Genomic DNA, 25754 nt, shown 5'->3' on the forward strand with positions numbered 1-25754 from the left:
TCCTCGTAACCCCAACAAGGCTGGGCCCAGGACTCCTGGGGAGCTCGACCCCCAACCTTGTCATGGTCACTTACGGCAGGGGCGAGGGTCTCCCCACTCTGGGGTGCGCTCTCTGCACTGGATGCTTCCCTGGCCCACTGATCATTATGTATAGTTCAGCAAACAATTTAAAAAGTAAGGGAAAAAATGGGCAAGGTTAAAGGAACACATATAACCCCGCTCTGTGGCATGGGGACATCACAACCAGCAGTCTCTGGAATGTCCGGGCAGTTCACAGTCTGTTCCTCACATGTGCCAGGCTTCCTGCGCGGCCTCTGGCCGCGCTGCAGGGATGTAGCGGGTTAGACACTTGCTCTGGTGCTGGCCACACGCTCTCAGGCTCTAGGTGGCAGGACCCTTCTTCCCAGCGTGTCCCCCGCCCCGCTGGGGTTATGATCCTCCTCCAAGTCTGGCCTGCAAGGCCTCTTGGTTGGGGGCGTCTCCCTGCGCTGGGTCCTCTGTCCAGGGTCCCCCCTCGCTCTCCCCAGCTGCTCACCGCACCTGGCTCCGGACTGCTCCAGCCTGAGTTCTAGCACCAGCACTGCTGCTGCTCTGCCTCCAGCACTGCTCTCCGGGCTGCTCCTCTGGCCCTGGCTACTGTGGCTCCCAGCATAGATCTGCTCTCTGGTTGGCTTCTCTGGCTTTGGCCAGCGTGACTCTGCTCAGCTCAGGCTGCTCCTCTGGCTCTGGCCTGCACAGCTGTTCCCCAGCTCATCCCAGGCACCTTCTTTTTCCTTAACTCGGCACCACTCTGGCCCAGACAGCTCCAGCCCACGTGGAGGATAGGACCCCTTGCCTTCTGACTCCCTCATTAGCCTGCCTGCCTTGTCAATCAGGCTGATCTGGAGTGTTGGCCTCTCCCTGTTGCCCCTGGGGACCGTCAGTCTCAGGATCCTGGTTTTCCCTTTCTTTTGGTACTGGGAGATGGTCAACCAACTCCCCGCCCGCCCACTAAGTCCCCTTACATTAAGCAGAGGATCTGGCCCATAGAACTTAAAGTGAACTTCTGCTCTGAAAAGTGATTCTGTAAAACACAACATCATAGTGTTCCATGTTCATTGTCTCCTGATTATTTTCATATCAAACATGTTCATTTTACAAGTAAGCAGAGGGTTTTTTTGTGAACTACTAGCTCTTGGGATTCAAGCTGGGTTCTTTCCATCTCAAATGACTCCAGTGACCAAAATTACAAACATTCGTTCAGTTTATTCATTTCAAACAATTTACAGGTGTTTATTTTACATACACACACATGTGCTTGTGATGGGGCATGGTGTCCACCCCATACACAAGGCAGAGCAGGGACAGCCAGGGCTTGAAAGCCTGATTGAAGGCTTGAAAGTCTTCTCAGCCTAGCTGAGAAGGACAGATGGGGCTGGTGTAAAACCAGGAAGTTGGCAGCAGAAGCTGGTTACAGGGGAAGTACTCTGCATTCACTCTGTGGAAGAGGTGTGTTTAGTCTGCAGTTACTCCCTGGGTGGAGGGAGTTTGGGGCTGTTAAACCCAGAGGGTGGGACAGAAAATAGAGCAGAGAGGAAGGAAAAAAAGCTCAGGGAAGTAGTAACAGTGTCTGGGAGCAGAGCATAGTTGCTAGACATAAGGTCCCTGGACTGGAACCTGGAGTGGTGGGTGGGCCTGGGTTCCCCTACCAGCTGCTGGGAAAGTAGCCCAGCACCTACCTGTGGATTGGAAGACTGTCAGGAGTGGATGAGGACAGCTGATCCAGTAAGACTTTGATACCTTGGAAGGGGAGAACTACATAATGATCTGGCTGGAGGACTGAGACACAAAGAGGAAATGTGTGAAGTCTAGTGGGCAAGTGGGCTGTGGCTAGGGTGAGATGACGGAAGTGAGTATGGGACCTGACTGAGGCCTGGTCTACAGTATGCGGTCGTTTTGGAATTAGCCGAGTTACCTTGAAATAAAACTGGTTCCATCCACATGACCAAACCAGTTTTTTTTATTTAAAGGGCTCTTTACTCTGATTTCTCTACTCCACCTCGGCAAGTGTAGCACTAAAATTGAGATCTCAGTTCCGGGTTACAGGTACTGTGGACACAATTCGACGATATTGGCCTCCAGGAACTATCCCAGAATGCTCCCTTGTGACCGCTCTGGACAACACTCTGAACTCCGATGCACTAGCCAGGTAGGCAGTAAAAGCCCTGGGAACTTTTGAATTTCCTGTTTGGTCACCATCAGCACAGGTGACCATCAGCTCAGTCCACCATCACAGGTGACCATGCAGAGTCCACCATCACAGGTGACCATGCAGAGTCCACCATCTCAAGAGACCACGCAGTCCCGGATTCGCAGACAAGCTCCAGCATGGTCCAAACAGGAGGTACTGGATCTCACTGCATGCTGGGGAGACGAATCTGTTATGGCAGAACTATGTTCCAAAAAAAGGAATGCAAATACGTACACTAAAGTCTCTAGGGCCATTACGGAAAGAGGCTACTCCAGGGACACAGAACAGTGTTGTACAAAAATCAAGGAGCTTAGGCAAGCGTACCAAAAAGCCAGGGAGGCGAATGGGCGCTCTGCATCACAGCCCCATACATGCTACTTCTACTGTGAGCTGCATGCAATTATGGGGGGTGACGACACCACTACCCCACCACTGTCCGTGGACACCTGCAAGGGGGGAGTAGCACGGAGCGAGGATGATGAGTTTTTGGAGGACGAAGAGGAGGAGGAGGACAGTGCACAGGTGGCAAGTGGGGAATCTGTTTCCCCCCCTAGCCAGGAACTGTTCTTAACGCTGGAGCCAATAGCCTCCCCCTACTTCCAAAGCATGCTCCTGGACCATGACCCTGGAGAAGGCACTTCTGGTGAGTGAGAGCTTGATCGGAGCCACGCAATGGGAGGTGGGGGGAAACCCAGCCATGCTGGGCTGTTTGAGTTTAGTTTAAAGGGCTCATCCCTGCTCAGAGCCTCATTGGAGCCACGCTGGGCTGTTCGCACTTAGTTTAAAGGGCTCATCCCTTCTCAGAGCCTCATCGGAGCCACACTGGGCTGTTCGCGTTTAGTTGAGCAGGGATGATCCCTTTAAGAGCCTCATTGGAGCCCCGCGGTGTGTGTGTATGTGGTGGTGGTGGTGGGTGTTGTGTGAAGTGATCATCCCAGAGAGCCCGCAGGCTGCCTGCAAGCTGAATTCTGTTGTCTGGCTGCATGTTGATGGCTTACTCACACCAAAGTGGCAGGCTCTTCGGTATAAGAGGCAAAATGAGACCTTGTACAGAAAGAACATGTGCTGTGTACTATGAATTGCCTGTTTCACTGAGAAACAGTGTCCCCTTTGTTCTCTAAAATGTATCTTTTAAAATACTACCCTCCCTTTTTCTCCTCCTGCAGCAGGTGCAAATGTTTCAATGCGGCCCCTATATACTCTGTCCCAGAGGCTGGTCCAGATTAGAAGGCAGAAAAAACAAACTCAGGAAGACATGTTTGCCGAGCTCATGCAGTCCTCCCACACTGATAGGGCCCAGTTGAATGCGTGGAGGCAAACAATTGCGGAGTCACGTAAAGCATTGCGTGAATATGAAGAGAGGAGGGATGTGCACTTTGAGAACAGGCAGGATGCTATGGTCAAGCTCATGGGGGAGCAAACTGACATGCTCTGCTGTATGGTGGATCTAATGCAGGAAAGGCAGCAAGACCACAGACTGCCGCTGCAGCCCCTGAATAACCGCCCTCCCTCCTCCCCAAGTTCCATAGCCTCCTCACCCAGATACCCAAGAACACGGCGGGGGGGGGGAGGCTATGGGGACCCACACAGTCAACCCCAGAAGATTGCACAAGCAGCAGAACGCTGGCATATCCTAATTTTTTATTTTGGTTTCTGGACGTGTCCTTCCCTCCTGCTCCACCCCCCGAACCCAATACCCTCCCTCCCCCATCTAGCTTCATATTTCTCTCAATGTTTTGTGCAACAAATACTAAAGAATGGTTTTTAAACAATTGTGACTTTATTTCCTTTCATATATATATGGGGGGGGGTAACTTTAAGAGAAACAAACACAACTCTCACACTATACCCTGGCCAGTCATGAAACTGGCTTTCAAAGCTTCTCTGATGTGCAGCGCGCCCTGCTGCGCTCTTCTAATCGCCCTGTTGTCTGACTGTGTGAAACTGGCCACCAGGGAAGTTGCCTCAACCTCCCACCCCGCCATAAACGTCTCCCCCTTACTCTTACAGATACTGTGGAGCGCACAGCAAGCAGCAATTACAATTGGAATATTGGTGGTGCTGAGATCTAACCAAGTCAGTAAACTGCATCAGTGTGCTTTCAAACGTCCAAACACACATTCTACCACTATTCTGCACTTGCTCAGCCTATAGTTGAACTGCTCCTTACTACTGTCCAGGGACAGCCTGTGTACGGCTTCGTGAGCCATGGCATTAAGGGGAAGGCTGGGTCCCTGAGGATAACTATAGGCATTTCAACATCCCCAACAGTAATTTTCTGGTCTGGGAAGTAAGTTCCTTCCTGCAGCTGTTCAAGCAGACCAGAGTTCCTGAAGATGTGAGCATCATGCACCTTTCCTGGCCATCCCACGCTGATGTCAGTGAAACGTCCCTTGTGATCCACCAGTGCTTGCAGCACTATGGAAAAGTACCCCTTGCAGTTTACGTACTGGTTGCCCCGGAGTTCTGGGGCCAATATAGGGATATACGTTCTGTCTATCGCCCCGCCGCAGTTAGGGAACACCAGTGCATTAAAACCATCCACAATGGTCTGCACATTCCCCAAAGTCACTACCCTTGATAGCAGCTGGTCAATGATTGCGTTGGCTACTTGCAGCACAGCAGCCCCCACAGTAGATTTCCTCACTCCAAACTGATTTCTGACTGACCGGTAGCTGTCGGGCGTTGCAAGCTTCCACAGGGCTATGGCCACTTGCTTCTCAACTGTGAGGGCTGTTCTCATTTTGGTGTCTTTGCGCTTCAGGGCAGGGGACAGCAAGTCACAAAGTTCCATGAAAGTGGCCCTGCTCATACAAAAGTTTCTCAGCCACTGGGAATCATCCCATACCCGCAACACTATGCGGTCCCACCAGACTGTGCTTGTTTCCCGGTCCCGGAATCAGCATTCCACAGCATGAGCCTGGCCCAACAGCACCATGATCTCCCAATTGCCACATGCCATGCCATCCATGTCCATATCCTCATCAGTATAGTAATCGCGCTGTTGTCGCTTCCTCGCCCGGTTTTGCAGGTATTGCAGATACTGCTGGATAATGCGTGAGGTATTTACAATGGTTAAAACTGCAGCGGAGATCTGATCGGGCTCCATGGCTATGGGGCCTGCACGGGTAATCCTGGAAAAAGGGCGCGAAATGTAGGAGAGCAGAGTGGCAGTGGAAGCTGTGCTGTTTGGTTCACGGTAGCCGAAAAAAGGCTGAAAATGGTTGTCTTCTGTGGCTTTCACGGAGGTGGCAGCCCAGGACAGACAACATGGAGAAGCTCGGAAGCGCGGCAATAGTGGGAGAGCAGAGTTGGCGGCGGAAGCTGTGCTGCTCGGTTCATGATGGCTGAGCAGAGTTGAGTTGGAGAGGTGTATTCATAGTAGCAGGAGAGCAGCTGTGCACCATCTGCTGAAAGAAGTATGGCGTCTGCACGCCAAAAAGGCACGAAATGATTGTCTGCCTTAGCTGTCTGACGACACATACCCAGAAACTCCCGCGAGAATGTTTTTGTCCCATCATGCACTGGAAGCTTAACCCAGAATTCCAATGGGCGGCAGGGACTGCAGGAACTGTGGGATACCTACCCACAGTGCACCACTCCGACATTCGATGCTAGCCTTGGTACTGTGGACGCAATACGCCGAATTCACGCGCTTTAGTGGGGACACAGAAGACTGAATGTATAAAATAGCTTCCAAAAATTCGAATAGAATAATTTCTAAATAATTTTGTACTATAGACGTACCCTGAGCTAATTCCCAGAGCAACCAGGAGGAGGCCATCTCAGCAGTGAGTGTATCCTGTGACACATGCTTTAATATGATACAAGCAAGACAAATTATGAAACTTAATATATTTTCAAAATACATTAAAATAATGTACAGAAAATTTTCATTTCAAAAGCTCAGAGGTGAGCAGAAAGGAATATTACATGAGCAAAGCTGAATTCTGCCTTGCTTCTCAGTTTAAACAGGAACAAACATGAAGACAGCTCCCTAACACATGTGAGGTTAACAGTAGAACTCCCATTGACCCAAGGGGAACAGAATCGGGTCCAAAGACATTTACCACAGCTGTTGGAGTTAAATGCTTATCTTTTGCTTACTGAGTTTCTTTTCACATTTATGATCTCTCCAGATTAGGCTGCTGTGCACCTGCCTGTTTAAATAAAAGTGAAAATGGTGGTATGAGCTAGTTCATGCCAAATACTGAGCACTTCCTAGAAGGTTAGGAACACTCAGCTCCCAAATCAATACAACTTCAGGCTTTCCAGCGCTTTGCTATGTGATGAATGATTTTAGGACCCTTTCCCCCACATCTAGTACATTAAAGTAATTCACTCTCTGATACTGAGCACGTTTCTGAAATAGTGAAAAACTGAATGGCAGGAGCTTAAATTCCTTTCCTAAATTGTTTTCAAAATCCATATTTTGGATAGAAAATATAAAGTGCTTTAATGTGTGCGGTAGGGAACTTACAACACCTAGAAATGTTTGCTTGAGTTAACCAATCTCTGAAAAAGAGTGATCATTTCCATGTGTTGATATTTGGCTCATTCTTGAGGTCCTTATTCAACTAACCTTTCATTGGCTTTAATGTAAGTTTTCCTTGTGCAAGGACTGCAGAATTTGGGCTATTGAATATGTTTGGGGTTTACAGAGTTACTGTGTTTGCTTGGAATTGAATTCAGATCACTCAGGCATTCAGGGGGAGATTTTCAAACAGTAGCCTCCAATTTTCAGGAATAAATAGGTGCATTTTTATTCACAATTACTGTCCATGGTTTAGATAATATAAATCTTTAAATTCTTGATATCACCAGCCTATCAGGCACCTTCATATCTAATTGACCCAAACTGAAGACATGAAAATTTTTACTGCAGTGAATATAGGCACAAATTGAGACATTTTTTACTTATTAAAATAATAGCTTTAGTATAAATTAATCCTTTCATTACCAATTCCTCTTGTAAGCAATGGCTTGAAATTGTGTGGTTTCCATTACCGCCCCCGCACCAAGACCATGAGAAATAAACTCACTTTAATCCCTATGTCCATGGAGGAACTCTGGGAATTTGAGGGTCCTGATCTGATCTGCCTATTGTGATAAACAGCAAATCTGTCAGATTAAAAACAACAAATTGCTTATGCAAACGCTTATGCCTGAAATTTTGATCAGCTTTCCTCTAGGTTTACTCTGTTCTTTTCTTGCTCAAATGGACAATTATGGAACACTAAATATTGTAGTAAATTAGTGTCAAACCTAGATTTGCACCCTGGTGGTACAAGCTTCATTCAAAAATTAAAAAAGAAAACCACAAAAAAACCTTTCACCAGTCAATCATTGCGAAACTCTTTTACACAATGTCAGGAGACGATAATGTTGTTCATGTTGCTTGTACTTTTTTCATTTGCTGTAAATCCTCCATTCATCTGGGCATATGTTTCTGGTATCGATTCAATTTCACTTGCTGGTTCTGTGAAGTCTGTCTTTGGTGAGGCACAGAATCTTTTGTGCAAGTAGTAGACTAGGAATCAATATATATATGTTACAATAAAGGCAGAAATTATAATAAACTACAGAAGCTACTGTATTAAGATGGTGCTGTAGGGCTTTTACCTTCCTAATATTACTAACAGCTACTGTTTAATGTTTAACATAGCTTTTTAAACAGAAGTCTGTCAACAGTAACCCATCCTGGAAAAAAACATATTTGAAATAAAGATAAATATTTGTACTGCATTGGGAATTTGACTGTCTTCTGATCATCCAGTGGATTATAGGCTTTAATTGTATTGTTTAATTTAGAGCAATGTCCCTGGCACCAATTCTCAGTTCTGACTGTACTTGGTACAGGAGCTGAGGGAGTAGGGGAAGAATAGTTAAGTGACACATTTGTACCTCTTGGATTCCGGGGAGGGTGGGGGTGTGTGAGATTTTGTGTCTTTTTAGAGGTGCAAAACAGAACTTGCAGTGGATGGGGACAGTGGCTAAGATGTCATTGTCACCTTTTTGACCTTCCAATCCTAGGGCATTCCCAAAATTTGAAGGGGCCTGGCAGCCTAATTTATGGCAGACTCCCTAGGCTGGCTTGTAGGCTACAGCTTGGCCTGGAATCTCTGCAGTGCTGCATGCTGTGCTCATGTCCCCTACACGAAAGCTTGTGAGGAGTTATTGAGGAGGCAGCCTTATGGCTGTCTCTCATAATGTCTGGGTTGGAGGTATCTTTCCCCTGGACAGAACTGGAACTTATAATAACACCACCGCCATCTGGCTAGTTTATAACATCATTAGCTCTCAAGCTGCTTTAAAAGGAGAGCAGTATAAATTATCCCCATTTTACAGATGGGGAAATCCAGGCACATAGCTGTGAATTGACTTAAAAGCAGCTGACCACTGGCAGATTGAGGACTAGAACCCAGGGCTCCTGACTCCCCAGCTAGTGCTCTATCCATGAGGTCACACTGTCTCCCCTTTCTAGGCCCCCACTGCTCTGGCCCATTTATGTGGTGTAAAAAGATAGGAAGAGGGATGAGGCTTTAGCTACACTTCCAGCATATCTATGTTATCACAGTATCTGTGTACCTCACATTCACTAATGGATTTTACCCTTACAATAGCCCTGTGAAGTATTATTCCCATTTCACAGATGGGGAACTGAGGCACAGAGTAGACGCGGTGACTTGCCTAAGGTCACACGAAGTCTGTGGCCAAGCCAGAAACTGAATGCAGGTCACTCGAGTCCCAGTTCAGCGCCCTATCCACTAAAACACCTTTCATATAGGAAGTAGAAAAGAGTAGCAGCAGGGTCAGCTATAGTTTCTGCTGTCCTGGTCCTGTATGGGCTGTTGCAACTGCTCAGAATAGTTGGAGTGCACTAGGTCCAGTCACATCTGCTCTGTGCTAGTGCACCTCCTTCCTACCCTGGTCATACCCTAGGCGTGCCTTCCAGGGGATGCTCCTGAATTGGGGGCATTCCCAATGGCCAATTCTAGATGTTTAGAGCCCCTTTATGCTGGAGTAAAGGGCCCAGCCAGAATGCAGAATTGAAGCCCATGTCTCCTATCTTTTGTACAGTGCCTAGCACAATGGGGACACATCATTTGGATTATCATTTAATATTGTATTTTTGTATTCCAAATGGTCTTATTATCTCTGGGCACCCAGGAATAAATAATAATAATAATAATTAATAAAGCTATTAATATAGTAGAAGATATTTGTGGCTTACCTCCTACAAACATTAAAGCAAACACTATCTGGAAAATACTGTAGATGAGTGGAAAAGTAAACATCAGTGCAAGCTGTTCAGGGTTGAAGGACAGCTGCACTATAGTTGTACACAGTTGAGTGTTCTGCATGCCTGTTTCCAGAGCTACTGTACGACATCTAAAGGGAATGATAAAAAGAAAAATTTAAAATAGTATCCTATTGTTCCAATGTATTTTGAAAGAATACAAATGAATGTAAGAGACATACAATCAGAGATATCCGGGCAGCAAAGAACCATCTAGTTTACATAATCCAGTCACAGAACTCAATCAAATGGGAGCATTGGAAAGGACCCATTTCACAAATGTACAGAGACCTCTGTAGTAATGCAGGATTTTCTTCTCAACATCTTTCACGTGGTGATATAGCATTGCTCATGCTTGGAAAATTGTCCAGTGAATTTAAGGTATGATTGTATGCCCCTTGAAGTCAGTGGGAGTCTATGGATTTCATGGGCTTTGGATCAAGTTGTTAGTGACCCACAGCATATGACATATCAAACTTATTTGCAAAGTTTGCAAATGACATAGCATAGATTGATAAAGTAGTGGAAGACGGTATAACATAGCCACAAGGGTGGGATGAGGGGAATTTACATATTGTCTAGTATAGGTATAATATACAAAAAGTGGAAACATGGATAAATGTCGAAGGATGCATACAAAATAATAGCACAAGCATGTAGAATCAGAAAAGCTAAGGCACAAAATGAGTTACACCTAGTAAGGGATATAAAAGGCAATAAGAAGAGGTTGTATAAATACATGAGGAGCAAGAGAAAGATGAAGGAAAGTGTAGATCCTCTACTTAGCAGCAAAAAAGCTAATAACTGATGATATCAAGAAGGCTGTGGTGTTTAATACCTAGTTTGCTTCAGTCTTCACTAAAAAGGTTAATTCTGTCCAGATGCTTAAAACAATTAATATTAACCCCAAGGGGGAAAGAATGGAAGCTAAAATAGGGAAAGAACAGGTTAAAGAATATTTAAATAAGTTAAATGTATTCAAGTCAACAGGGCCTGATGAAATTCATCCTAAGGTACCTAAGGATCTAGCTGAAGCCATTTCAGAACCATTAACGAGGATCTTTGGGACCTCACCCGTCTTCCATGAGTTCTCAGAGGGCTGGAGAAGGACAAACATAGTACCTATCTTTAAAAAGGGGAACAAAGAGGATGCAGGTAATTATAGACCAGTTGGCCTAAGTTTGATACCTGAAAGATACTAAAGAAATTATTAAACAATTTCTTTGTAAGAACCTAGAGGATAACAGGGTTATAAGGAATAGCCAGCATGGATTTGTCAAGAACAAATCATGTCGAGCAAACCTAATTTTCTTCTTTGACAAGGTTACTGATTTAGTGGAGTGGGGGGAAGCTGTAGATGTAATATCTTGATGTTTAGTAAGGCTTTTGATGCAGTCCCACATGACTTTCTCATAAGCAATCTACGGAAATGTGGCTTGGAAGAAATTATAACAAGGTGAATGAAAAACTGGTTGGCTGACCAGATTCAAAGGATAGTTATAATTTGCTATCAAATTGAGAGAACTTATATAGTGGGATCTGATGGGGGTCAGTCTTGGGTCCAGTAGTCAATATTTTCATTAATGACTTGGATAATGCAGTGGAGAGTGTGCTTATAAAATCTGCAGATGACACCAGGCTGGGAGAGGCTGCTAGCACTTAAGAGGACAGGATTAGAATTCAAAATTACCTGGACAAATTAGAGAAATGGTCTGACAGCAACAAGATGAAATTCAGCTAAGACAAGTGCAAAGCATTACACTTAGGAAGAAAAAAAAATCAAAAGCACAACTACAAAATGGGAAATAACTGGCTAGGTGGTAGCACTGCTGAAAAGGATGTGAGCCTATGTATGCATGTGCATAGTGGATCACAAATTGAGTATGGGTCAACAATGTGAAAAAGGCTAGTCATTCATGCGAGGTAATTGTCCCACTCTACTGAGCACTGGTGAGGCCTCAGCGAGAATATGGTGTCCAGTTGTGAGTTCTAGTTTAGGAAAGATGTGGACAAATTGGAAAGAGCAACAAAAATGATAAATGGTTTAGAAAACCTGACCCATGAGAAAAGGTTTTTTAAAAAAACAACTAGACGTGTTTAGTGTTGAGAAAAGAGTTATTTCCCCCTCCCCACCTCAAACATGTTAAAGGCTGTTATAAAGAGGTTGGTGATCAATTGTTTTCCATGTCTACAGAGGGTAGGACAAGAAGTAATGAACTTAATCTGCAGCAAGGGAGACTTAGATTAGATATTAGGAAATTTTCTGGACTAGGCTTCCAAGGGAAGTTGTGGAATCCCTGTCGTTGGAGGTTTTTAAGACCAGGTTGGTCAAACACCCACCAAGAATGGTCTAGATATACTTAGTTCTGCCTCAGTGCAGGGGGAGAGGACTAGATGACCTTTCAAAATCCCCTCCAGCTCTATATTTCTATTATTTTATATTGCTTACTACTGGATCCTGTAACTGGGCTATGTCCTGTGAACCAGGAGAGCTAATTTAGAATCTCAGGGCCATTTTATTTGCTGACAGAGGAGCTACAGTGAAGGCAGTGTGAATATGTATATGCATGTGTGCAGGGGGTTGATATGCAGTGATGGCTCCTGATTTGTCAACCTTTGGGTGACACAGCGCTCTTCCAGCTGAAAGTTAGTCACAGTGATAAGACACCTATTGTGAAGGAGAAGGGCAGTTGCAAATGGGGGAAGACACCCTTCTCTAAAACATCAGGTGCAAAGACATCTGTGTTTCCTAGGGAACTCTACTGTATTCCCAACCACTTTGAGGAAGGCTGTGTGGAAATAGAGAATAGCCAGAAACCATAACGAAAAGTGTTCAGAATAAAAGTTTCACTTTGATGTATACACAAAGGTGTGGGCTGTGATTCTGTAACATAACTAGCTCTTAAGAGTGAGTTAGTGGTTAGTCACTAAATAAAAACATTATACGGGCCAATTTTCTTTTATGGCTGAAATAAGATTACACACGCTATATCACAGAGCAATCTCTACCTGTGCCAAGACTGACCAGCGATGCGAGCCAGAAGAAAACCTAGAGAGTAGCCGGCAGCTGGAAATATGGTTCCAACGATCCACAGTTGAGGGCTGATAGCCCAGGATCCCTTGTACAATATTCCTCCAACCACAGCTATGATCAGTATAAGAATTAGTCCAGTAATGGAACCAGCCTGAAGGGAGAAAAAAGGGTTGTTTTTTAAAATAAACCTTGGCTAAATCAAATAAACCAGCCCTGATTTAATCACGCACAAACATATCTTTCTTTTAATCAGTTGAAGTAAGTTTTACATTTAAAAAGAAAGGGTGGTTACATTAATGGTTGACAACAGCCACATTAGATAGCGTGAAAGCTAGCTGACAGTACTCAAAAAGCCAAGCATCCATTGCTCTAGGGGCAGCCTCTCTGGAGGTCCCAACTTTCTTCTAACTGGTCTGCCTCTATTCATTTCAAATTAGCCCAGTCCATCAACTTAACCTAAAATGAGTCAATCAGCCCTAACCTCTAGCGCTTGCAGTCTTCCTTTGTCTCCCTGTCAGTTTCTTACTGCTGGTCTACACTACCACTTAAGTTGATGTAACTTACATCTCTCAGGGGTGTGAAAAAGACACCTCCTCCCCACAGCAACGTAAATTACATATACTTAGGTGCTGTTTACACCGCACTCTGTTGGCGGGAGACTTTACTGCTGACATTGCTTCCACCTCCTGTGGAGGTGGAGTAATTATGCCGATGGGAGAGCTCTCCTGTTGGCATAGCATGTCTTCACCAGATGCGCTACAGCGGCACAGCTATGCTGATGTAGTGTAGACTTGCCCTTAGAAGTATCCTGGGGTCAGGCTGTTACCCTTCTACCATAGCAGGCCTTTCAGCTTCCCCGCACCCCCTGTTCTGCTCCCTTTATAGCTGGGCTTGTTTTCCCAGCTGTGGGTGCATGCCTCCATGATTGGTAGTTCTGGCAGCTGTGCTGCATATGGTTAGCCTGGTTTCCTGGAAGTGTGGAAGACTCTGTTCTTCTTTCTGGCTATGCTCAGTGTGGGGTTTGTGAACCCCATTACAGCAAGATATGCTGAAACAAGGTATTAGGACATATAATTGTAAGATCTGCAGACAACAATAAAAGCAATGAGTGGGGACACCAGGAAATCCTTTGGGTTGAAATTTTAACACCACTTTAAATTCTTACTGCAATAGTCTCCAAAGGAATTATTGTCTTTTGACAACTTGTATTTACAACATTTTTTTTCTTTACTTATTTTTGTAGTGCTGAGCACTTAATTTGGGTCCTTGTGATGGGATGTATGGATATCCCATTCTGTGTTTGACAGAGAAAAGGCTAAATCTTTTCCTGAGGAGAAATTCTGTCTTGATAGCATACACTGTCAGAGAACGATTGGGGTTATGTAGCTGGACTTAGGTGGAGTGAATTATTCAACCATGGAGACTATGGGGCTGACCCAGTTCTGACTGAATTCAATGGAAAGACTGATTTCAATGGTCTTTGGCCCAGCCTACAAGAATAGTGAGTTGATGTGAATGTCCTTGTTTTGGTTTGGGATGAGCTAATAACCAGATTATTCTAGGGAAGAGAAATGTGTCCAGCTGTGCAAATCTGGTTTAATTTAATTCTAGTACATTCTAGTTGTGCTCTTCCCCCAATTTGAACCAAACCTTGTCAGCTTTGTCTCCTTCATCTTGCCTTTGACCTTTACTTGACCCTTCATTGGCCTACACAAAGCAAACTGCGCCTGTGTACTATTTACTGCGCACCTTCTGTTTGTGTGTAGGATGTAAACATGTCTGAAAGTTGAAACTTCCATTATTGCTGCCAAGCTATTTTTTTTAAAAGAAAACTACCAGTTTTAATATGCAATTGTCAAGTCTTTTGGGTCCAAATATGTACCGTGTCCAAGTTTATAAGTAAGCTATGAGTAGATTTTGAAATACAGCACAGTACACGAATATGTTAAGAAAATGAATTTGACATAAAGAGAAACATTACATTGAGCTGATATAACTGAAAGGATGACAAATATTAAGGGGAATAACTATTCACCAAAAATGATTATTTTAATGAGAAAATATGTATACTAATTAATGATGATCAGTGGGAGTTGAGGGTACTCAGCATCTCTCAGAAAGCAATGAGAACCTTGTAGGATAGGGTCCATAATCCATTTCAATTAACACCAAATCACATGGGAAATCACTGAACAATGGTGATTTATAATGGTGTATGCAACACACACACATTTTGTACAGGATGAGAGCAACATGTTGCTAGATGGGGAACTTCATTGCTATCATGAAGCTAGTTACTAATATTCTTATTTTTTGCGAGTAGAAACATATTGTTTGAGAAGTCCCATTGAAGACATAACCTGGCCGACAATGAGCAACGGTTCAAATCAGTATTTGAAAGTTTCATATCTTACCTTAAGTATAATTTTAGCTTTCTGGGGCCATTTGTGATTAACAAATATTCCAAATGAAACAGGAATTACAAGGGCTACCAGTGAAATACCTGAAAATAAGAACAAATGACATTTAACAGAAAGCAGCCATGATAAGAAAACAATGAGTGAGAGTATGTTTAAATAGCAGGATTCTGTAGGTAAGTTTCTGGTTATACCCACGGACATCCGCACACATAGAGTAATGTAAAGCATCAGAGTATGAATTGTACTATCTTTGGAAAACTTGTGAGGTAGTAGTAGTTACATATATACTCAGTAGGGTAAAAAAGCATACAGCCATTTTAGTGTGGTTTACCATTTGTTTATGTGCATTTTGTATTAAACGTGCATTTTGCCTGAAGGTGTTTCTTCTGTGCCATAGCAGCAACCATATTAGAGCTTCTTATGTTGTGGGCATTTTTCCCAATGCTGATATTAAGAACACAAATGGTTTACATGACTCTCCTTTGGAGCTGAAATGTAAGTATGTGAGGTGACTACACTGGTGTGTAGGGAACAGATTCCGGAACCTACACCAGTGGGCATTAAGGGCTGAATCCTCAATACACCACTAGTATTCAGCTGTCATTCTTTTTTCTCTGGCCAGGTGAGGTTTCGTGCGTTGAATCAAATTAAGTTCCACCGCTGGTGGTGCCCACTGTCAACTGCTTCAGGTTTCAGATTTGCAACCTAACTTAAATCTGAGCGTGTGCTTAACTACAATGCTGGATCAGGGCCACAGCACCCAGGACCTTGCAGGCCTATGCCCTACAGGCATTATAAAAATGGCAAAGATATTTATCCAAAGGTAGGGAAAATCTCAATATCTGTTTTTTCTATATCCTTACAATATCTCCACAAAGGATATAGAGATTTGATACCCTACAGTAAATATCTATACTATTTTTATAATGGCTGCAGGGCTCCGTCCTGTAAGGTGCTGAGTACCCTAGTCTCTGTCAGAATGGATACTGTAGGCTGCTGGTACAAAGATAATTGCTTCCAAAAGGAGAAAGATATGAGAGAGAGAAAGAAAACGTTGATTTGACTCACCTATACTGTCATAGGGGATTACGATGGACTCGGTGTCTGTCCACATTTTGGTATAGACAAAGAGACAAAGTGGCATCATCCCCAGTGCAAGCAGTGTTGAACATGTTGTCATACTGATACTGCAAGGAAATTGGCAAAAGTTTATAGTTCATTTCATGCTCTCCAAAAGTCTCCCCCATTTTCTTATTACAATTTAATAGTTTATGAAAAATGGTGAAAGAAATGCTACTGGCTGCAGTCAATTTATCCTGCATATTAATTCACAAGAAAACTAAATTGAAGAAATGTTAGAGTGCCAGATTATACTGAAAAAAAAGTGAACTATTTCAAGTTAAGATGGAATCTTCACCTTAAACTATTCTGTTATGCCTAGGGCTACAGCTACACTGTGAGCTAGGAGGTATGATTCCCAGCTCATGTACGCACACTTGTGCTAGCTCTCACTGAGATAGTATGAGTATAAATCGTAGCCGCAGTAGTACGGGCAGTGGTGGCATGGTTTAGCTGTGCTGAATACAAACCTGCCTGAACCCTGTGGGTACGTACGTGGCGTGGCTAAATTTTGATGCTGCTGCAGCTACACTGTTATTTATATTTGTGCTGGCTCTCCTCAAGCAAGTGCAAGGTAGGAACTAGACCCCTATCCCTAGTGCAGATGTAGCCGAGGAGAGTTAAAGGGTATGCTTAACTGACTGGGAGATTATCTGCTGAGGAGGTGATGGGAGCAGAGAGACCTGCTAAGCTTTATGTACTCCCATCTTCAGCCCAGAATCTGCCATCTTTAGTCACATTAGACTCACAAAATCAATAAGACTACTCATGGTGTAAGGTACTACAGAAACTGGCTCTTAATTGCTGGACCACTGTGCCTGAATTGGTTCCTTGTAAGTTCTAACTGGAATAAACCATATGTCCAGTTATTTTTATCTGGGGAACCTTGATTTGGCTCCTTACCCGTGCTATTGCAGCTTGTTTACCATTAGTAATAATATACAGCTGTTCATCAGTAGCTTCCACATCTCTTTATAAAGGAGGTAAGTAGTATTAGTCCAATTTTACCGAAATGGGGTGTAAGAGAAGTGAAGCGCTTTTTTCCCAAGGTCAAACTGCAGGCTATGTAACTGGGAATAGAGCCAAGGACTCTTTGAGATCAACATCAGTGCCTTCACCATGGAACCACACTGCCTGCCTGCCCGCCCAGGTGATGTATAGTATATCATAGGCTATACTATCTAATAACATATGGTATTTCAGATCCTGTCACTTGACCCCTTCAGTATCCAGGTGGAAAGAGAGAAATTAAGGGGGAAAATGTCAGCCCGAAGGGTAGGCTCAACTCTAAATAATCAGTTTTTTCTGGTTAATATTAATGTAAAGTATTGTTTTATAATTTCCTTTCTTTAAATACTAGAAATATGAAAACAAATCAGAAGGATGTCCCATAGAATCAGTGGGAGCTGAGAGATACACATCAGCTAATAGTGGTGTACTGTCTTTAATTATTAAAATTCACACCATCTTGTTACTTGGTAGACTGTCACAACACTGCTTCTGGTAAAAAGGTACTTAGACAAGTTTAAAAATATAGTCTTCATGGGGTATTCATAGGAATTTCCAGAATATTATTTATTTATATATATAGTACCTTGGGTTCTTTGCAGGACAGAAGTCAATCTAAAGTCTTTGTCCTCAAAAGCTCATAATCTGGGGGCTTGATTTAAAGCCTCCCTTTGACTTCAGTGGGCTTTGGATCAGGCCCTAAATAGCCATTGTGCAAACAAAGGCCGTGTTCCTGCAACTTGATGTGTAAGGGTTGACCACTATGTCCTCGGGGGGACCCCACTGAAGTTATTGGGGCTCCACAGAGGTATCAGGGGTCTCTCTATGTTCACCATATTGCAGGATTGAGGCCAAAGGATGGAGGGATGGGCTCAGTGAAAAGCAGTGCAGTTGAATAGTGAAGCTTTGCATGAGACTTATTGCTTCCTTATTTGTTCATGGATCTTTCTGTTTTTAAATGTGAATGCTTTAGAAGTTATTCTTTCTGTTTAAGACATTCCGTTATTTGGTTAATCAACACTGCAGTGTGGGGAGGGTTGATAATCACACCTCTTTGACAAAGCCTACCATTGAGGTGAAGATGTAGAGGGAAAAGGTAAGTGGGTAAGAAAGAGAATCGCAGGCATGTGGGCAATGTAGATAAAGGCCTGGCCCTAAATTCCCTCTCCTGTGGTAACCCCATGGAAGACAACTCTAAGACAGAAATCTGAATCTGGCCCTGACTGTGCCAACAGAATAGGCCATGGGACCTTCCTCCAAACCTGGGGGATCCTTGAGAGGTCAGGGCCATCCATGTGGAAGCCCTGTGCTTTCACATTGACTCTGGCCCTTCACATTAGCCCCTTGGCTATGGCTGCCAAGAGGCTCCAGTTGGAGGGCTCCATGTAAAAGATGGACTTGGGCCTTGGGCTTTGTTACAGGGGATGTTATGGGTTTATCTCTCCTTTGGCCAACCCACTCTTCCTCAAAGTCTGTCCCTTCTCTGCTTCCAACTCCTTTCCCTAATAGAAGAGGAGGGATGTCTGCAACAAGAGGGGATTCTCTCTATATAGATTGAGAGGGTGAGGTCACTGGCCCATTTCCTGACCTCCCACATGCTCATTCTCACCCCCTGCTTTGCCTTTCTCCCTACCCTCTCTTTTCTCTGGTTCTTTCTCCTCACAATACAAGCATGTTTTCAGCTTTCCCATCTTAAAAAACCCACCCATGCCCCTCCAACTACCACCTCATCTCACTCTTCCTCTTAAACTCATTGAAACTGTTTGTGATCATTGTTTGGAGTTGTTCTCCTCCACTTCCTTCTTCAACCCTCTCCAGTCCAGCTTCTGCCCCTTGCACTCAACTGAAACTATTCTCACAGAAGTCTCTAATATCCTTTTCCTAACTAAAGCTCAGAACAAGTATTCCAGCCTCATTCCTAGCTGTGTCAGCTGCTTTTGATGCAGTCAGCCTTGCTCTTTTTGAAATTTTGCCCTTCTTTGGCTTCTGTGACTGTCTTCTCCTGGTTCTCCTCTCTCTTTAATCATTCCTTTGGCATGTCCTTTGGAGGATCCACCTCATCCTCTCTCCAGCTTTCTTTGGGGATCCACAGGGCTCTGTCCTTGGTCGTCTTCTCTTCTCCCTCTACACACTGGCTCTGAGTAATCTCATCCACAAACACAAATTCACCTAATATCTTTATGCTGACAACTCACATCTCTACCCCAGATCTGTCTTCTGCTGTCCGAACTGCTATTGTGGCATGTCTCTTTTACAACATCTTGTGGATTTCTAGACATCATCTCAAGATAAAAATGGCTAAAACTGAGCTCTTCATCTTCCCCTTCAAATCCTCCCATCAGCTCCTTTCTCAATCACTGCAGAGAATGTCACTATCGTGTCTGTCATTCAGGCCTGTAACCTCTGCATCATCTTTGCACTCTCTTAAGGTTCTCCCATTCAGTCTATGTCTAAATCTTGCAGATTCTTTCTTCATTGCATCTCTAAGATATGGCCTTTCTTACCCATCCAGGCTGCTAAAACTCTCATCTAGACTTTCATCATCTCATGTATCAATTCCTGCAACATCCTTCTCTCTGGTCTTGACAAATGCAATCTTGCCCTGCTCATGTCCATTTGAAATGCTGCTGCAAACATTATTTTCCTAGCCTGTAGCTTTGACCATGGTACACCTCTCTTTGCATCCATCCACATCAAACATAAGCTGCTTGTCTTCACTTTCAAGATGCTTCGCAGCCTATCTCCCTTCTATGTATCTCACATTCACTCTGGCCTCTGATCGACCCATGATGCCAGTCTTCATTGCTCATTTTAAAACAAGCACTGTCATGCCTTTTCCATCATGCTTGGGAAGTGCTCTCCGTTAACATCCACAAAGCTACCTTATTATCCCCTGTCAAAGCCCCCCTTAAAATTCTCCTTTTTCATGATGCCTAAAAAAACCCTTGACAAGTCGCTGAGTGTTCAATGGTATGTTGACTACTTTCTATTGTGCTGACCAACATTGTTTCATGGTTGCTTTGTACACCCTTGTCTCTCTTCATCTGTTGTCTCTTGCCTTATACTTAGATTGTTAGCTCTTTGGAGTTGAGACCATCTTTTTGTTCTGTGTTTGTACAGTACCTAGAACAGTGGGGCCCTGGTCCATGGCTGGGGCTCCTAAGCATTATGGGAATACAACTAAGTAATCATAAATCTATCATAAGGGTGATCTTCTGAGGAAGGTATAAACTCACTCGGAGTATGTCACGAACAGAAATTTATTTCTGTCCCCAGCTGGTGATCACCTTACACCCTGAAGTAAGACTTAGCATGCAATGGCCCTTTCACACTTGGGGTGGTCTGTTGTGTAAACAAATAAAATATCATCTATTTAAAGGCCAGCCACTCGTGGTATGACATGCAGGGTTTTTGCAATGCAGGCTGGTTGCAATATTTTCCTTCATGTAGTCATTCTTCTACCAAGCATGAGGATTCTTACATTGTTCCCTACTTTACACAACCCTCATCCTCAGGGCCTGAAGTAATGGTCACTGTGGGTATGTCTACACTGCAATCAAAGCTGTCCTGGGTCAGTGGACTCGGGCTCATGGGGCTTGGGCCCCAGGGCTAAAAACTTGATTGTAGACTCAATACCACTGTTGTGGGGTTATTTTCTTTCTTTCTTTCTTTCTTTCTTTCTTTCTTTCTTTCTTTCTTTCTTTCTTTCTTTCTTTCTTTCTTTCTTTCTTTCTTTCTTTCTTTCTTTCAGTAAAGATATACCCTAAAGGCCTGATCGAAAGCCCATTGAAGTCTCAGGGTTAAAGTCTCTACCTGAAGAATATTCCCTTTGTAGGCATTTATCTTTCCCTTTGCAAGGGTCATGAAATGTCCTCTCTCAAATTAAAGGCCAAATCCTGTGCTTATTTACATTAGTGTCAATCTAGATTAATGCCTGTGACTCAATGGAGTTTTTCTGAATTTACACTGATGTCAGTGAAAGCAAGATTTGGCCCTACATACACTGTTCTACCCAGGTAAAATGGGTTGAGACCAAAACAGAATTTCAGCCTTTTTTGCTGAATTTCCTTCCCTTTGTGGTTTTGCCTGATCAGTGCTTTACTGAAATAAAGTGTTTTTTATAATATTTCTAGGTCTTCTCTCCAAAGCAAGAAAACTGGTGATTAGCACAGTTGATTACATACTGTATTAAAAACCACATATTACATTAACACCTGTAAGTTACAAAGAAATTCACTGTTTGCAGTGTGGTAAAATGCCTTATTAAAACCACAAATATTAAAATTCTTCATCTATGCACCTTAGCTCCCCATCTTTCTTACTTCTATTAATTTTTCCATTGCTCGTTCAGACTGGCATATGGTGAAGTAGAGACATGCTGTAATTTATGTTACTCTGTGGGAAGCAGAGAAACTTTTCTGTTTATTTTAGAACAAGGTAATCAGTTTCTTTAAAAATATTGCTCTTTTTTAGAGGCTGTTAAAGCTAAATGATGGGGAAAATAGGTGTCTTGGGATTTGCATCAAGAGCAGCGTTCACCTTGAGTACATATTTGATGTCCACAAACATGCCAGCTGCCTGACATATCACAATTTCTGACTTTACAGCATCTTGAAGTTGCAGCCAAGTTACCCTGCCACTGAGATCATCACACTCACAAAGAAGCATTTTGATTGCAACCAGTAAGTAGGCTATGGCTTATATACTACAAAACACTCTTTGAAAACTTTGCATGTGTGCTAGATGCATACAGAATTGTTACAAATTAGTTTGGATCCTGGATAAAAACTTTGCAAGTCTAGCCATTGTGAAGAACACAATGTAAGTATTTTTCCACTGGTGATTTCTTTAACAAGACATTAGAACAACAATTGATTATAGACCTTTGTTTATAAAGTTAATTGTTATGAAATCTATATTGCAGTAGTGCCTAGAAGCCTAAACCAGGTCTGAGCCCCATTGTGCATAGAACTGAACAGATATGTAGTGTAGTAAGGAATAATACTTCACTCTTATACCACACTTTTCATCAGTAGATCTCAAAGTATTTCACAATTGTTAAGGTATTTATCCTCACAACACCCCTGTCAGGTAGGGAAGTATTATTACCCTAGTTTTTACAGATGAGGACCTGAGATTCAGAGAAGGTAAGTGATTTGCTCAAGGTCACACAGAAAATCTGCCAGAAAAGAAAACTTAACCTCGGTATCCCAAATCCTAGGCTACTGCACTAACCACTGACCCATCCTTCCTTTATGCTCCAAAGAGATTAATGGGTAATTTTTAAAAAAGAAAGTAATTCCTTTAGAGAAGTGAAGTTCTTACCTTAGGTCCATGTCCCCATCTAACCAATATGCTAGAATGTTGGAAGATGTTCCACCTGGACAGCATCCCATGATCAGCACAGCAATAGCTTGAACAGGAAGCACATTAAAGATGAGTGACAGCACAAAGCCTGTCAAAGGCATAATTCCAAACTGACAGAGGAAGCCCACACATATGCCCCATGGTCTTTTTATGTGTCCCCAAAATTTTTTTATGTCCACATTGCAGCCCATGGAGAACATCACCAATGCCAACAAGATTGTTAGGACAGTACTTAAAACTAGATTCAAAATTTGGTTAAAATTGTCATCAGGTGTAACACATGAAGTGCCATTGCAAATGGTGGCATTTGCAGAACAGTACGAAATATTTGTGGTTGAGTTTGCTGTCATCATCTTGAAATCGCCAAAATTAAATTTCTCAAAGTCACTATTGCTGCGTTTTAAAATAAAGAAATTCTCAGTTCATCCAAGTCAAACTTTTAAGCCCTCTGTAAATGCTCTTCTCTTGGTAGCTCTTTTTAAATGACATGTGAGGCAATAAACAGCAATAAATACTTGAACTCAGTTTCTACCAGGTTAGGGTCTAGTATTGTGCTGAGTCACAAAGGTGTATGTAATTGGTGCTATCTTACTGAAGTGGCAAACTTTTAATTAATCATTTATTCATGCCATAATGTTCAGTTCCACACCAGAATAGCAATCGTGTTAATATTTAAAAGCATGAGCTAGGTTTGTTAAATAGCTTTAACACAAAGTGAGATTCACAGGAGTGATCAAGTCAAGGCTCCAATCTTTCCATTCCGCGCGTGAGGTTGGACTGCTCCCCCTGCACAGGACCCCTTTGAAGTCAATGGGGTTCGGGAATGGTGAGCAATCCTCTTAAGTATGAGAAACTGCAGGTTTAAAGCCCATGAATTGAACTTACTACACAATATTCACAAAACTACATTTTGGGAGAGCTAGGGATATTGCTCTAACAATAACAGGTACTTTTTGTGTGTGTATGTACAGCTATCATCACTGGAAACTCGCATACAAAATGCCCATCATTTCAATAGGTTCTGTAGCAAATATGCAGAAAGGAACACCAGAACAAACTAAGGCTCTTATACTGCACTGAGACTGTGGTGGGCAGGGCTCTGCACCAAGTGCAAACAAAATCAGCAAGGCTGTTCTTGTGTTCAGATCTGCCTATCTGGGCAGAATTAGAGACTAAACATTTTGCTAAAATAAAAATTAGCAATGAAGACCCTAATGGTGCAAATACTCATGTGCATACTCATTGGTTCCTTGTACTCCCCCATCTATCTTCATCTATCTATAGTCTCTTGTCTTATACTTAGATTGGGGCAGCACAACCGGGGAGTTGGGGGTGGGATAACATTCCCACAATGGAAATATTGCAGGGGCTCTGCCTGTACAAGTTTGTGCGCATCTGGGCGGTCAGTATGGAGGTGAAGTGGCTGTGGGACCCAGAAAGGCTGGAGTGGCTGCCCAGGAGCCCAGGATTAAGCCAGGGAGTTGGACCCGTGGAGGCTGGAATGGGCCAGGTAGGAAACCCTGACACCTTCTTCCCAGCCTGGAGACTGATCCTCCACACCTAGTCTCATTATTGCCCTGTACTCCCACTCCTGTCACTTCACCCTCTCATTTGCAGGGATCTTCCTCTCCTCCCCCTCTTACTTAGATTATATGCCCTATGAATTTCCTGAATAGTTTTGGCCAAAATAATTTTTTTGGTGGACTTAGGTGCTATCCCAAAATGGCCAGAAGAAGCAGCCTCCCTTATAATTTTTAGCCTGGTGGTTAGCTGTGTTAACTAATCTGAATTGAGATCCCAGTCCAAGAGCCGCTTTTTCATCTTAAAGTTTCTGTGTGTGTGTGTGTACGTACATTTACTAGGGAGGTCGTAAATTTGAAGTATAAGGAGTCGCTGATGTTCAAAAAACATTTTATTATTCAGTGTAGAAACACTTCATACCAGAGGAAACCACGTCATAACTACTTCAAACACAGTAGGCTCCCCCTCAGGAAAACCTTATTGTTCCACTCAGATCCCTGACTTTTAAGATGGTGTACCTTCATGCCTTCTAATCTTTCTATTTGGTGGATTGTTTAGAACTGAGGTCCTTAGTCTGGGCCTGGCTTCTGAAAAGTCTGTCCCAGTATGCTCTGCTGGTAGCAGATTCTTTAAATTTGGAGCAGATGAACAACTGCAGCTCTAAAGTAGCCAGTTTGTTACTGATTATTGCAGGAAGCACAGTCCTCCCAAGAAGCTGGGAAGTATATTTGCTGCTGTTTCCCTCTACTTTTTCTTCTCTTATGCCTAATGGGGTGTACATGCTCATAATTCATAAATACATAAATATATATCAAGTACATAAAAGGTTGTTACAAGGAAGAGGGAGAAAAATTGTTGCTCTTAACCTCTGAGGATAGGACAAGAAGCAATGGGCTTAAATTGCAGCAAGGGTGGTTTAGGCTGGACATTAGGAAAAACTTCCTAACTGTCAGAGTGGTTAAGCACTGGAATAAATTGCCTAGGGAGGTGGTGGAATCTCCATCATTGGGGATTTTTAAGAGCAGGTTGGACAAACACCTGTCAGGGATGGTCTAGATCAGTGGTTCCCAAACTTGTTCCACCGCTTGTGCAGGGAAAGCCCCTGGTGGGCCGGGCCGGTTTGTTTACCTGCCGTGTCCGCAGGTTCAGCTGATCGCCACTCCCAGTGGCTGCGGTTCGCTGCTCCAGGCCAATGGGAGCTGAGGGAAGTGGCACGGGCCGAGGAACGTACTGGCCGCCGCTTCCAGCAGCTCCCATTGGCCTGGAGCAGCGAACCGCAGCCACTGGGAGTGGCGATCAGCTGAACCTGCGGACACGGCAGGTAAACAAACCGGCCCGGCCCGCCAGGGGCTTTCCCTGCACAAATGTCGGAACAAGTTTGGGAACCACTGGTCTAGATTACACTTAGTCCTGCTATGAGTGCAGGGGACTGGACTAGATCAGTGGTTCTCAAAGCCGGTCCGCTGCTTGTTCAGGGAAAGTCCCTGGTGGGCCGGACTGGTTTGTTTGCCTGCTACGTCCACAGGTTCGGCCGATTGCGGCTCCCACTGGCCTCGGTTCGACGCTCCAAGCCAATGGGGACTGCGGGAATCGGCATGGGCCAAAGGATATGGCCCACACAAACCGGTCCGGCCCACGAGGGGCTTTCCCTGAACAAGCGGTGGACCGGCTTTGAGAACTGCTGGACTAGATGACCTCTCAAGGTCCTATGATCCAGTCCTATGATTCTATGATATACAAGTATAAAACCGATGG

At 43.7% G+C, this 25754-nt stretch overlaps 1 protein-coding gene across 1 annotated transcript; it reads right to left on the reverse strand.

The window, feature by feature from the left end:
* Positions 1-4009: 4009 nt before the first annotated feature.
* Positions 4010-22972, reverse strand: SLC10A2 (solute carrier family 10 member 2). The gene is made up of 7 exons (XM_074944706.1): positions 22437-22972; positions 16053-16171; positions 14979-15067; positions 12540-12715; positions 9465-9622; positions 5978-7760; positions 4010-5658 (listed from the first exon to the last, which is right to left on the reverse strand). Exons 1-6 carry the CDS (start codon positions 22829-22831, stop codon positions 7600-7602), a joined length of 1098 nt encoding a protein of 365 aa, XP_074800807.1. The 5' UTR covers positions 22832-22972; the 3' UTR covers positions 4010-5658; positions 5978-7599.
* Between the last annotated feature and the right edge of the window lie 2782 nt (positions 22973-25754).

The sequence above is a fragment of the Natator depressus genome, chromosome 1 (assembly GCF_965152275.1).
Source record: "Natator depressus isolate rNatDep1 chromosome 1, rNatDep2.hap1, whole genome shotgun sequence".
NCBI classification, from domain to species: domain Eukaryota; kingdom Metazoa; phylum Chordata; order Testudines; family Cheloniidae; genus Natator; species Natator depressus.